This window comes from Grus americana, chromosome 5 (genome assembly GCF_028858705.1).
Source record: "Grus americana isolate bGruAme1 chromosome 5, bGruAme1.mat, whole genome shotgun sequence".
Lineage (NCBI taxonomy): Eukaryota > Metazoa > Chordata > Aves > Gruiformes > Gruidae > Grus > Grus americana.
The window spans coordinates 34,603,876-34,618,813 of NC_072856.1; the positions used below are offsets into that span (position 1 = coordinate 34,603,876).

At 40.6% G+C, this 14,938-nt stretch overlaps 1 protein-coding gene across 17 annotated transcripts in view; it reads right to left on the minus strand.

The window, feature by feature from the left end:
• Positions 1–14,164, minus strand: part of GPHN (gephyrin) — a 292,089-nt gene extending 277,925 nt beyond the window's left edge. For 15 of the 17 annotated variants that reach the window (XM_054826351.1, XM_054826348.1, XM_054826349.1 and 12 more), the window contains exon 1: positions 14,027–14,161. In XM_054826351.1, coding sequence (XP_054682326.1) covers positions 14,027–14,090 — 64 coding nt within the window. In that variant the 5' untranslated portion in view covers positions 14,091–14,161. Of the gene's footprint in view, positions 1–14,026 lie in introns of all 17 variants that reach the window. The other 2 variants (XM_054826339.1, XM_054826338.1) reach the window with 1 other exon arrangement.
• Between the last annotated feature and the right edge of the window lie 774 nt (positions 14,165–14,938).

Below are 14,938 nucleotides of genomic sequence, written 5' to 3' on the forward strand. Positions count from 1 at the left end.
AGAAAAACAGATTGTAAACTATCTTGGCAAAATACTATCATCTAGATCAGTTCACATTTCGTTCACCATATATATGAACAATTTTGCTACAATAAATGAGAGCTCATGGACAGGATTACTTCTCTAGGTGGGATTAATTTAATCATTAATAAAATGGACTAAAAGATGAATTTATTATAAAGAATTGCTAAAAGATTTGATACTTGTCAACTTTGAGTAAGGCTCAGTAAGGGATTTTTAAGGAGAGACTATTGAGATTACAAGCATTTGGTATATTTGGTTTATTTCTCTATTCCTTTTATAAAAGCAATTTTTTAATTTTGCCCTTGTTAAACGATGTGTTAAACTTTTCTAGTGAATGGGATGCTTGAAGATACCTACACAGGCATAATCATTACGCACAGAAATCTTTGGCCCTGCTTAGCTAGTCTGCTTTCCACTAACAGTCTTTACGCCTCATTTCTATAACCTTAGTCTCTAGATTCTTTGCTAGAAGCTATACTTTATGATATGGTTTTGATTTATATAATGTGGCTATCAGTCTCCTCTATACTTTCTTTTTCTCCCACGTCCCATAAAGTTCCATTTTTATTATTAATCTTTAACTTTTTCCTCTAGAAAGAGTGTTTTATAAAGTTAGGATTGCTTCTTCAGTGACTACAGCATTTCGGTATTTTCTGCTAATTTAAAATCCCACTTCCACTGTAAATGTATCTTAATACTGAAGATGCTACTTACACTGCAACTTACAAAACTCAGTTTAGCTGGCTACCGTTATCTCCAAGCACTGCATTTGGATGCAAAAACCATGGTCAATACATAATCAGTAGCCTTGGAGACCATGGAAATATCCAATATTGGACAAATGTAAGGTCCAGCAGGCTTCTGAATTTCACTGAAATAAGGCGGTCCCCTGATCACAATTATATAACTAAACTATCTGTGCTCCTTCTTCATCCCAATCCCTCCCCCTTTTTAAGGAAATATCAAGAATCCCAAAGCCTGACTTACCCAACTAGCTGATGCCTGTGACTGGTTGTTCCAGTTACCTCCATCACTGGATGACAGTCCACTCAAGAGAAAGGTAATGATTCTGTTCAGGTCAGCAAGAAGAAGGTATGCAGGACAAAAGTGAAATTAGGAAATGATCTTGCATGCAGATGCTTTAAATAGTTGGTATACAGACAGGTGTCCAACAAAAGACAAATAAATCAACAGCATATCAACTGCCATTTAGTACATATCAGGTTAGCATCCTCAAAGTTAGCATATTAGCTAATTTGACTGGTAAAGATATGCTTAGAAAAACTATACCAAGTACAAGTAAGATGACAGATTGAATGGTGCCAAAGAAGTCCCTCAAGCAGAAGGCAATTGGGATCTAGTAGAAATGAATAATTTGTCATATATGTATATTTTTAATTATTATTTTCTATAACAAATGTTTCTGTGTGTATATATAAATAATATGTATATAGTCTTCAAATTAGTTCTGTCAGGCATACTATAGTCAAGATAATATGTTACAAAAACTAAATGTTAGAAGTTTTGACTATTAAGAATTAACACATTAATAAAAAGAGACCCTACTTGCCTGCAAATGCATAACACACTGTTCATCTTTTCCCAAATTTAACACTGCAGAAGTCTAATGTTCAGTTTTTCTACTTACCTAACATATGCAAATTACCAAATGCTCAGCTCTCCATGAAGCACAAATGCCTAGCATGACCTTCATACTCACCTAGCTACTACTCACATGAATCAAAGAAGTTTACCTACAAAATGGGAAAATATATCTTGACTTACCCACTCCTCAAAATAATTTCCTATAACGAGCAAATCCTTCCCACCCTTCACTACGTTTTTTCCTGCTTGTTACTCAGTGGAGGCAGTGTCTTTGCTTGTCAATCAGGACAAACTAGCAAATACCACTGAGAGGATACGTGGCCTGACAAAGTAACACTTGCAAGAAAGGAGACAACACTTAGTTAGATAAAGGAGTGTCAAGACTATCTTCTGAATTAATGCAAGTGAACTACACAAAACGAACCCATGGTTACATCTGTTTGAGCTGTGATCAGAAAGTAGAAGTCCCATCTCCTACCCTTACCTATCCCACCTGTGCAATTCAGCCCCTCCCTCATACTGGCACTCCTGAGGTCCCTCACTGAGTTGATCTAATTTGTTCAGACTGCAGAATACTAATCTCTCAAAAAGAAGAGTAGTTTTCCATTAGGTTAGCCAGTTAAATTTGGTTTTCAGAGTGAAAAATGGCAGGATAGAAGAGTAGTAAAGAAAGAACAGAGTCTAAAAAACTTGACAGTATAGGTAAAAAATTGCCAGCCTTGCTCACCATTCACCCACTGGAGCAGAAGTCTGCAGAGCTCAGTGCTGAACTAGATCACACAGCCGATTCAGCTGGAAAGGATCCCTTTTTTCTGGCAAGTTAAGTTTCAGCTGTTTCAGTTCCCTGCCTGCATGGCCACACAACAGGTTACGCCAGCACAGCATGGGAGAGAACAAGCAGCAGTAATGACAGAACCATGCCCAAAATTCCATGGGGCATAAGATTAAACCTGGACAGAGTCCTCTTGGGCTCTAAAGTGGTGACCATTTACAGCAGACTGCATGGTACGCCAGAAGAAAATTATCTCTGAATAACACAGCTTGAGATGTAGTGAATGCAGGAAGATAAAATCCCTGACAAAATGCTGCATGAATTTTCCTAACAGACAAGTACAGGGAGGGCCTGTTCAAGTATTAGTGTAAACAGGCTTTTTCTGTCTATTTCTTCATGTATAGCCTTAATAAAAATTTGTAATTGTGTGTCTTATTTTGGACATTTGAAATACTTTTACTTACTACTGAATTTTACTTTAGGCCAGCTTAAGAGTAATTTCAAGGCTAGTTAATAAAAGGCATTTCTCACACCTCTTTAGGTACTTTCTCCAGAGTATTCAAAGATTCAAAGGATATGCCCTCACCCACATCACCCTCACAAAATGACCAGGAACAGTCCAAGAGCTGGTATCTTTCCGGACACTTTCCACTGTCAGGAAAGTCTCCTCAGTGTTACCCACTGGAAGACCTCTCTGGCATGCAGAAGAATTGTAGGAGGCACACACAATCCTGTGGAGGCAAAAAATAGTGAATAGTGTGCCTATATTAGTGTTTCTGTTTGGTTCAAGAGTGTGGTTTCAAGCTATCTCCTGATGGTCCCCAATCACCATACTTTGGTTTACAGTGCAGAGAAGGATCAAAGCACAAATGCTGAATTAATTTTTGACAAAACTAAACAAGATGTACTCCAAAAGTGCACGTAATGCGCTCCAACCATCACTTAAAAGGTTACTTACTTCACGAGTTTTGAGCTAGCGTGAAGCAAAACACCATGAACAGTGTGGATGTGGAGCCCCCAGTACTAAGTGGCTTGCTCTACAAATCTGCTTCTTAGGCTGCACTACTTGCTAACATAGTTAAATATAGTTTAACATAGTTAAATTGAATGAGGTTACAAAAGGTAAGTTAACTTACTGAATTACAGTCAAAAGACTTATGTAGGTACAGCACGAAAGAAAAGTGGTTTTTAGAAATTGTCTACTTACTGTTGCAGAATTGAAAGAGCATGTAATTATCCAAATATAAAGAATTTCTGCATCTGCCTGTTTTTTCCTGCAATGGCTGCTAGTTGGAATGTCAGCATCTAGGGGTTTAAGTTTAAATTTATGTTTTGAATGAATTATAATATATATTTTGCTATTGCCTCAAATGGCTCCAGGCTGATGTTTTCACAATATCTTAAACATAGAGGAAGCTCTTGAACATGCCCTAATTGTTAGATACTTTCTAGATGCTAATGAGAACCACATTTTAAAGTGGTTTTTGTCTGCATATTTTTCATATGCGCAGCTGAAATTACTTTCCAGAGGCTGATATACAGGTAGAATATTTTTAGCAGGTGTTTGTTTGGTGCAGAAAATGGATACTAGGAATAATCTGAATATGAAGACTTGCTAAAATTATTGAGGAAGCTGCTAGTGTTCTGGTACGAAATACTGAAAATGATTACTATTTCATATCTAAAATCTCCCTTATGATTTGATGAGCCCTCACAGCATCTTACACAAAACAATAACCAAATATAAGACAGGCTATCAAAGAATTAAGAGATTTTTCTAATATTAAGGATAATCCATGATGTCCCAATTTAATGCTACACAGAAATTTGCCTCAGATGCCTTTTCTAGAAAGATGTTCTGTTCATCAAAGCACTCAAAAAAAGTCTACTTGAACCCTTTTCTGACAAAACAATGGTGAAATGACAACTAGTATTTTCACTAATTCTCTTTGATCAACTGCCAAGCCAAAGAGAAAAGTCATGTACTGAAACCATTGTGCATAAACTAGAGCTATACCCTTTGGAATAAAGAAATAGGAACAGGCAGGTGAGCACCCTTGAAGCTTAACGATCACAGGAAATTCTTCAGCAGTTGCCTTTTTCAGCAGTTGCTTTTAACATGAACTTTAGAGTTCCCATTTTGATCTTCAATGCTTAGAAAAAAGCCTGAGTCTCACTCAGATAAGAAGGTCCCACGCATTTGAGACACTAGTAATAGTTTTAGTTCTTACCCCACTGGAATTTAACTGGCAAGATCAGACCTTAAGGTTTTACAGCTTACCTCCCTACTGTGGAACAGAGCATGTTCCTAAAAAAACAGATGTCAGAATAGTATTAGATTCTGGAGCAGTTTAAATATGCCCAACTTGAACCGTATGCATCTAACATTCCCAACTTCTTGAAGCTCTGTGCCTTGTCTTCTGTATTATCTACAGAAACACTTTGTCCATGCACCATCTTTTAAAGATATGTTTCACAACATTTTTCATCAGTATGCTTAATTTACAGCTTATTTTTCCAGGGAGGCTGATTTTGAGGATCCTTGATTTGCTGTAGGCTTATTTAATGTCTCCCCTTGAGTATTCAGACAACTAAAAAGGAAAATGAAGCTAAAAAAAGAGGAAATGAAAAGTACCTATTCCCTTTAATCTTTGTTTTTTTCTGCTTTTTCTGGAAACAACATGCATTTTTCTCACCAGGTATGTACTCACTTTTAGGCATCTTGCTGCTTTCTCCTGATATTTTTCTGAGATGAAGAGTCAGACAGGGAGTACATAGCAAACCTTTGGTTTCTCACCATCTACGCTACTATGCCACTATTCTACATCATAGGAAAGAACCATGTCAGCGGGAACCTATCTAATATCTATTTGAAGTTCTGGAAATTTTCTCTTTCCAGAAACACACACTGCTACCGAAACTTTCCTAAGACAAGATTTGCAAGTACCTAGGTAAAAGGATACATACCTGCCTAACATCAACGTGTTCTCTTTTACAGTCTGGTCTATCTTCATAATCGCATGAAAATTGTTTCAGGAAGGGGTAAGAAATAGGAGAAGAGCAGTATATTGGTTTGCCAAATTCCAACCAGTGCCACATTCAGTTCCTCTTTAAGAATTACTGGATGAAGGTTTTATAGACTTCATCTCAGGTCTTGCTATCAATCTCTCCCTAAATGGCTTATCCCAGGGCATTTAAACCAGCTTGCTAAGAGAAAAGGGGATGTTATTTTTTTAATGGCAATCTCTGCCTATTCCGTCATTTGCAGAGATCCTAGGAACCTTCCCCTTCTGAGTCAGACCTGCAGAATACTTCACTTTTAATTCCTGAAGAATGCATATTGTTCTTCATCCATACTGCTTCCCATAAAATGATTCTGCCTAACAGCTCACTTCCTAGATTACAGTATGAATTTAAATCCCCCACAGCATATATTTTTTAAAAAACAAACAAACAAACAAACCAAAACACCAGCAAAAAAAATCAAACAAACAAAACCACACCATATACTTAAATTTCTACTTCCCACTTTTAGGTCTCAGAAGTCACACATGATATAGAAAAAAGCCAACAAAATAAACACACGAATTTTTTTTTAAATGAAAAATATTCCACATAGATTTTAAGTTCCCTACAATATACAGTACAATGAAGAAAACTAAGAATTTCATAACCACACAGTAAGTACTCAAAAGCCCAAAATATATTATAATTCAAAGCCCGCATGCATTCTGCTTCTTCACTCTACTACATAATAATTGATATAACTTAATTCGAAAAGGAAAAAGTATATCTGAGAAACAGGTATTTCTAAAGTTGTGGTCCTAAATACTTATGCAATACTTAATAGATTACTATATTGGTCTACTAATACCATTTGTATGTTGAACACATAATGAAGTCTCAAATTGAGCATAAAACTATGAAAGATTACTGTTCCAGGTAACTCACTTGCATATGGAGCTAAATTAAAATTGAGTCAGTTCTTTCAGGTCTTGGTATACATCAAAAAACACTTTATTGCTCAAAAATAGATTTTGTAATGCAGAGCTATTCACTAAATCACTGAAGTCAGCCAGTGGAAGTTTTTCTATTTATCTCATAGTATGAAGAACAGACATTGCATTTTAATCCTTACAAAATACCATTAATATCATTCACCCACCTTGTATCATGGGATAGAGCCTGTTTTGCAGGGTGTTGCAAAATGTACGTAGAAGAATATTATTCTCAAGGGTTTATGCTCATTTTTTTGCACTTGACAAGTTAGGCATAAAATAGGCTTCAATAAATTAGTAGGAAAACAAAACAAGTAAACAAAATATCACATACAAATCTCTTACTTGCAAAATAAGATCTTCTAAGTTAACTGCCTAATTAAGCCTATTTTTTGCAAGCACTTCTTTATGCAATTACTGTTCCTTGTAAACTTCAACTTACTTTTCTCAATTGTTTTGCAATTAAAAAAAAAGCCCAACCTAAAAGGATATGCTACTTTTTTAATAATTAAAAACTTCCCACATAAAAAAAGGCTGCTACCTGCTTATTTCCCATATGGTTGTTCATTACCCTCCTATTCTCCAGGAACAACTTTTTCAGGCATTCTGCTAAAATTTCAAGAAGAATTCTGTCATAAGCGAGACTACTAATATAAGACCATTTCAATACAAGAGTTGCATACTGCATCTACACATAGGAACAGAATGTAAATTATTTCTTTTATTTAATATGCACTTCAAGAACTTATAAATATTCGAACAAGAGCTAAAATTTCTTCTCATTTTACTTATCAGATCCTCTTATTGCATAATATCAATCTCACAAATTGCAGACAACAAAAACTATACTTATCTCGAAAAAAAAATTAAACCCTATCAGCAAAACTGCTTCAACCACCAGAATAAGAAAAAAAATATTTTCCCACATATTCAAAATAAACTTTTTTTATCGTAAACAACTGAGAAAGCAAAGTGAAAATCTTAGCTTTCACTTCACAAGGCACTGTACAGCAAACTTCTTTGCTTTTAAAGTGTTATAAATTTCAAAATAGACATTTTCAGAAAAGCTATGGATGAAATCCTAATATGATATAAAAGTACCTCTCAACAAAGATGGTCTGCTCTCTTACTTGAAAAAACAAACATGCAAACAAACAAATATGGCTAAATCAACATTAAAGGTGAGAAATTCTGTGTCTGTGTATCCGGCTTTTGTATGCTAGACTCTCCAAAGTATGGACTGATAATCGTATCTTGTTATTGTCCAGTTAACAAAGCCAGAAAACCAACTAAACGTTATTCCAGAACTAAGTTAGTTCTCATGAAAACCACAATCACTAATTTTTAAGGTAAGTAGCACAGAAGGTTTTCCCACAGTACTGGAAAAGTGGACAAATATAAATCTAGGAAAGTAAATGAAAGCATAATGTAATGGATAAGCTCTGTACTGCTAAATATGAACTACAGGCATGGAGCATGGGCAAAGATGGAAGTCTTTCAACTGTATTTGGGTAACTAAACTCCAAATCAAGAAACACTGATTAGACAAGAATTCTCATCCCTGCTCTGTAAGAACACATAAACCTCCAAATCAATGGCCATTTCTTACATAAGCACATATTAATTAAAATGTCCACGTATAGGTGGGAAATAATCTCTTGCTTTACACACTTTTAACTTCAGTGTTTCCACTACTTTCAGTTCAAAAGAAACAGTATAATAGCAAATAAATTAAACTGTAAGGAAAAGAGTCTGCTTTATCAGTGAGATTCCAGTCACCAATTTTTGTTCCACATTGCGCATTAAGAAACAGGGGGGGAAAATCCAGGATGTTCACCCTCTTTAACTATAAAAGGTAAAGGTGTCTCTTCAGCACCATTAAACTATAAAAAGGAAACTGGACAATCTTATGGATCCCATTCACTAGACATAAAAGCTTTTCATCATAGCCATTAAAAAAAAAAAAATCAGAAAGAAAGGCTTTTGTGGCTACAAATGGCAAAGAGGGATAACTAGTTTCTATGGATAAACTCAACATTATGACAGCCTAACAGATGGGAAAGACGAAAATCAATGCTGCTCAGGGTCTAGAATGTTTTACCCTTAATGCAAGTACAGTATTTCTTTACTTCTAGAATTCATTCGCTGAACTATGGTTTTGGAAGAAAACTAAGGCTCCTAAGAAAAGCTACTGACTTGAATCCTATATTTTGAAGATGTGTGCCCAGCAAGATGCAGTGTTTGAGAAAAAGGCAGATCAGAAGCAAAAAGCTAATCAACTTCAATTTAGACAATTAGGGCAATTTGACAATAAGTCTTAGCAAACTTAATGTCAGTCCTTACCCTCCCACCCACACCTCTATAAGAAAGTTTACCATAACTTCCAATGCATGTCCAAAACATGAATAGCATCACTACTAAGATCTTGCAATTTACATGCTATTAATGAAGAATCTTAGAGGAAAGTATCTCATAAAGTAGGAGAGGCATATGAATTTTTAGTTGGAAAACCAACAGCATATATATTTCTAACACAGTCTGACCAGCAATAGCGACACCTTCAGTATTTTGTTCCCTGCGTTTCTCAAAGATAATTTTTACAAACTTTTACACCAGCGAACTTCAGATCTGCCAAGGTAATCTCTTTGTTTGGACGATGTTCTCAAGCAGACAACGCCCTCACTATCTGAGAAGAATGCTTACTTCAAAGTGATAAATTCAGAGAGTGTGTACGAGCTGTCTTATTTCAACAACTAAATGGTCTCAGACACTACAAGATGCTAGTGTAATCTTTCACACTACAGTGTTAAGAGGCTAAAAAAGGTCAGAGGTTACGCATTCAGAAACCTTAGTCTGCTTTATTGCATAGGCCTATGGCAATAACTAGCATTCAAAATGGTTTAATCTTTACATAGAGGAGGAAAAGAAAAATAAAGTGCCTGAGAAAGAAATCACTAATGAAGGGTTGCATTTTGCAAAACCCCCTTACTCTCTTTAATTGTAAAAATGTTTCATAATGGTGAAAAGCTGTATCACCACTTTTTAAGCAATGTTAAATGCCATAAAACTATCCTGAAAAAGAAAACTAGTCTGAGATTATTAATTTTTTTTTTCGAACAAGGAAGAAACAATATAAAGAGAGGAGCAAAGATAGAAAATGTTGTTTGTGTCTGGTGATGACTCTTCCTCACAGACCTACCACAAGAGCAGACAATGAATGAAGTTTTATTAGCCAAACCCAAATTTGACAATTTTTTTATCAGGAATATTCTGAAGAAAAAAAACCCCATGTAACAAAACATTAAGTTTTGACCAGCTACGCTTGATGCTTACCTGGCAGAAAACAAGAAGAGAGGTAAATAAGAAGAAAATGGGGATGGAGAGGAAGAAGGACAAAATAAAAGAGCAACCAGGCAGAACCAGTCTCTCTTTTTTTGCCATCAGGCTAGTGGAGATGGCAACATTGTTTAGATCTCTCTGGGCAGTTCTAGTCAAGGGTTTGCTTAGGCCCTCACATAACAAGAAAGGTCACAGATTATATAACTTTTACCAATGTCACCACCAGTGAAGGATGACCTGATATTGATTCAACTCTGGCACTGCACACAGTTCCTTCCCTTTTCTAGCCAACTTCAACGTTACAAAACTCTGTACTTACCAATCCAAGTTCAATAGCCTGATACCAATGGTAACTGATTAACAACCATTCTGTTAAAGATATCCCAAACATGGAAGACTTACAAGGGCAACCAGAATAATTCGGTACAAAAATTTGTATTTTACTAAGGAAGCATTGGTGCACAATACTGCAGACAGGGCATGCACATAATCCAACGTTTACCACAAATGTAGACATTTTCCTCTTTTTTACTTGTTTCTCTACCCCACATTTCTTGTTTCTCTGTGTGTGTTTCTTTTTTTGTTGGTGTTTTGGGTTTTTTTTCTTTTAAAGGATGATATCCGGAACACTTATATGACATCGTTGCCCCAACTCTGCTATCTCATTCTCCATCACAAAAATCTCCCAATCTGACAGTTAGTTAGCCTCATGGTCCTTTTAAAATGTATTTTACCATAAGGGTAACGTCATGACAACATAACACTGATGCTCTATTATTAGTTTATGTGCCTGCACTATGTAACAATGACAGAAGAGGGAAAACCTAGGTTTGGAATTTAAGTGAGCAGTATCTTTAATCTGAACACTTCATTAAACACTGAGGCTGAATATGACACTTTCATGGTTGCATTCTCTTCACATGTTGCATAATGTCTTGAAATGATCATGCATAAAGATTAGAACTCAATTGTCTATCCACAAACTAGTGAGACTTCCTATCTGCATAAGACATAACTCTCTACAACAAGTTTCAGTTTTTGTAATCCGTCATTGTTTATATTTCCCCATTTCAGTAAATAAGCTTAACTCTACAACTTTCTGCACAGAGACTCAAAAATAAACATCAATGACATCTGCAAATCAGCAGATGCTGTATATACTAGAGTACTTTTCCAGATTTCAGGAAGACAGTTCTTTCACGTTGAGAAAATGTCCTAATTATGGACTCCATTCTTTGCATTGACTCCTAACTAAAAGACCTTGACAGTTTGGATGTAAGAGAAGTTAACAAGTAATTTTTTTAAAAAAACGAGGTGCTGCATTCCGCATAATTTTGCATTTGAACACAGTAAGTTACTTTGGCTAAACAATAACCCAACTTTCTATTTCTCTAATCCATTGTACCTGTCGTAATTTGTCACAAGTGAAGAAATACACACTTGTTTCTAGGTAGGAAACTAGCAATACACACACAAACACAAAGGTCTACTAAGCAAAACTAAATACAATAACTTACTTAAAACAAAATTGAATGTAATGAAACTAAGCTGCATGTTTTAATATATTCTGGAGCCATGTGTATCAATCTTGACAACAGAGAAGACTAACAACATGCCCAAGACATTTTTTTATGTCCTCATTTAAAAATAAACATACAACTTTATTCCAAATTAATTCAAAGGAGTTACTCCTAAGTTAACTTAAAATTCCATCTGAATACTACCATAAGGTGCAATAATGGTACTTCTAAACTGAGTATACCAGGTCCAATAGGAACATAAATCTATATGCCTCTGCCGATAAGCCCACAAGTATATATTGCTAACAAAACAAACATATGGCTATGATCTTAATTAGAAAAGCTAAAGAAGTCATGTTATGTTAATTATCTAACTTCTGATCACTGAGCTATTCTAAATGATTAAGCCAAAAAAACAGTGCTCATACCTAACCTTTCCATTCCTACACTTATTTCTTCATACACCAGCCAAGAACCAATTATTAGTTCATTTCTATGAGAAAAAATCAGAACAGTGACTTTTTACATTTGCTGTCTTTCCACAACTGAAACAGCAGAAACATCTAGGGGTTTCAAACCCTCCAAAGTACAAATATTCTCTGTCAGGGCTTAAAGGAAATGCCTGAGTGGAAAGTAATTAAGTTTGCACAAATATGTGATATTAAAGTAACACATCTATAAAAAATTTTCTTTCATGTCTACAAACATACACAAAAAGTGGGCCGGGAAAACTGTTAGAAATCAAGATGTCCCCTTTTCAAAGTGGTAAAATAATTATTTGCAAAATTTTTCAGCCTGCAATTCAAAACAATGGCAGTAAGGGGAAAAGGGCTAAAACTGTTCTGCTTGCTTACACCTTTTGGTTTTCCCTTAAAAACAAAAAATCAAAATCAGGCCACATGCTCTTCTCGATGGAATTGCAAATTATGATACAAAGTTACAAGAGTTTAAGAGTGCTCAAAGAGGATTTATAGTACAAAATAAAAACCTATGTATTCTGATAGATTATCTGAATCTATTGTGGGACTTAATCATTATTTAAATGATTATAACACCATATGTATCTGGTGCTGGATTCTGGGAACATTACAGGTGAAAATTATTACAACTCACTGATCAACATAAAATAATAATCCGAGTTAGACAGCACGAAGTTGGACAAAATATGCAAAGAGCATTCTGTTAGCAGAGAGCTCCTTCTCACTTTAACTTTTACAATAATATGGAATTGCAGGAATGCCCTAGCTTTCAGGAACAAAAGGTTCAAACTCCCCCAACTTGACTTTTGCATCTGGTCAAACCTGCTCTGCCCTTACTAAGAATATGACCGCCTGAAATTCGGAAGTAACACTAAGGATTTCCACTTCTATCACACCGTGCTTTTCTAAAGCTTTACCGTCAAAACAACCTTGCAGGGAAACGCTTCTGACGAAGGGCTGACCTCCCTCCTCCCCGGCGGCGGCGGGGGTTCAGCACCCGGCAGGGGAACAGCGCACGCCGCGCCGGGGGCTCCCGCCAGTTCGTCGCCGGGCGGCCGAGCCGCTGCCCGCGGCCACGGACCCGGATCCGAAGGCGGGGGCGTTGGGGTTCAATATCGCCGGGTTTAATAAATAACTTTCGGGTTAACTCCAGGCCTCCTCTCCAATGAATGCATCCCCTTTCACTCCGAACATCTTCCGACTCCTAAGCCTGCTCGCAACGCTGCTTTCCATGAACAGTCATGTCTTCCCAGGCTCCCGATGAAAGCTACTGAGCTTGACGCACAAAAATTTCACTCAAATCTGTCGCTCCTTCCCTCACCAGAATCGCTATTTACGCCCTTCTACACTCGACCCCCTCAGGGCTTCATTTCTAGGCGTACGGAGCTTCCACCGGAGTGCCGTGCTCTAGGGTACACCGGAATAACTGCAAAGCTCTCCCCCAAAGGCCGAAGAAATCCCGAAGCCTGCAACACACCTACCCGCTATGGCACTGGGAACCATCCTGTGCAACCATCACATGTCGTGTGCCAGGGGTTTATTAAAGGATCACCCATGCACTATGAACAGCAGCATCACACATGCCCTCCTCTACCTCCCAACCGAAAGCACACAGGCACACGCATATTCTCCCCTCCCCACCTCCCACCCCCCGAAAGTAGAGGCCAGGGAGGGGGAGGGGAAGGAGTCATCCTAAAGGTGTCTGCCGTGCGGAGCGTGCCACGCTCGAAGGCATCCCCCGGGGCAGGGAGCTCAGGCCGCCTCCCGCCGCTGCCGCCCGGGGAAGGCGGGCCCGGTTCCCGCCGGCCCGCAGCCTGCGCGGACCGCAGGCTCCCTTCTCAAACGCCTTCGCACTCACAGCTCCGCCACGTTTGGAGAAAGCCCGGCCACGTCTCGACCTCCCGTCCCCTTCGACAGACACCCACCCCCGCGCTCCGTCCCCTCCAGGCGGGTTATTCCCGGGCCGGTCCCCCGGGCTGCGGCGCCCAGCAAACCCGCTCCCTCGCTCGCCTGCGGCAGCGGCGCCCAACGCCGCCCGGCCTCGCGCACACGCTCCCCGCCGCGGCGCCGGCGACTGGAGCACCGCCCCCACGTCCCCGTCCCCGGGCCCGTGCCGAGGCCTCGGCTCCCGCACGCACGGCGGAGCGGCGGCTCCCTGCGCAGCGGCGGCGGCGGCGCCGCCACAGGAGACGGCCGCCGGGGCAACCCGCGGGGCGGCCTGACGGCGCGCACCGACCCGCGGCCGCCTCCCACCTCTCCCCCGCGCCGTCGCCGGCCGCGGCCCGTTACCTGTGAGAACCCCGACGCGGATTTGGTGGTCGTGGTTCGTTAAAATCATCCCCTCCGACGCCATGTTTCCCGGCGCAGCCACCGCACTGACAGGGAGCGAGCGGGGGAGGGGGCAGGAGCGCGAGAGCGGCGCGAGCGCAAAGGGGGAGGAGCAGGCGCGAGCGGGGCGGGGCGAGCGCCAGTCTGGGCGAGCAAATACAACCGCGCGGAGGAGGGGGAGGGAGCGGCGCGGCCGAGCGCGAGAGTAGCGTGCTGCGCGTGGCCTAGGCAGTACCAATCTAGTGCCGAGAGCGCCGGGCCTGGCGCCGGTTGCCGCCGATCGGGGCCGGCGCATGACAACTGGCGCGTCCCGGGGACGGGCCCGCTCCGCTCCGGTCCGGGGAACCCTTCGGCCGCGTAGCCCGTGCGGCGCATCTGCCAGTGCGACCCTTTTGGCGGGCAGCAGCCCTCCCCCCGAGATGCCCTTTCACCTCACACCCGACAGCCCCGACAGCGGGGGCTGCGGGCAAGAGGCCGGTCCCGTCCGCCGTCCCAGCAGCGCAGCGGGGAGCGAGGCGGCCGCGGGGCAGCCGGTCCCGCTGTCTGGCCCAACGGGAAGCTGATCCCCCCAACCGGCTTCCCTGGGAGATCGCCGGCTCAGCCAGCGCTCCGGTTTGGCCGCTCCCCGCCTGCCTGCCCCGCCGCTGCACGCGGCATCTCCCTCAGCGCCGCCGGACGCCCCTCGGTGCGGCTGGACGCCCCTCAGTGCCGCTGAACTCCAACACTTTTCACTTCTGTTTTTCACCTGGAGCAGCTCCTTCACTCCGGTGATGGCACGGCCACGCCAGGGCTAGTGCCAGCGCCGGGAGCTGGTGCCGAAGCACGCTCCGAGGCGGGAGGAGGGCAGGAATTCCCGGTTCAGCGAACTACAGC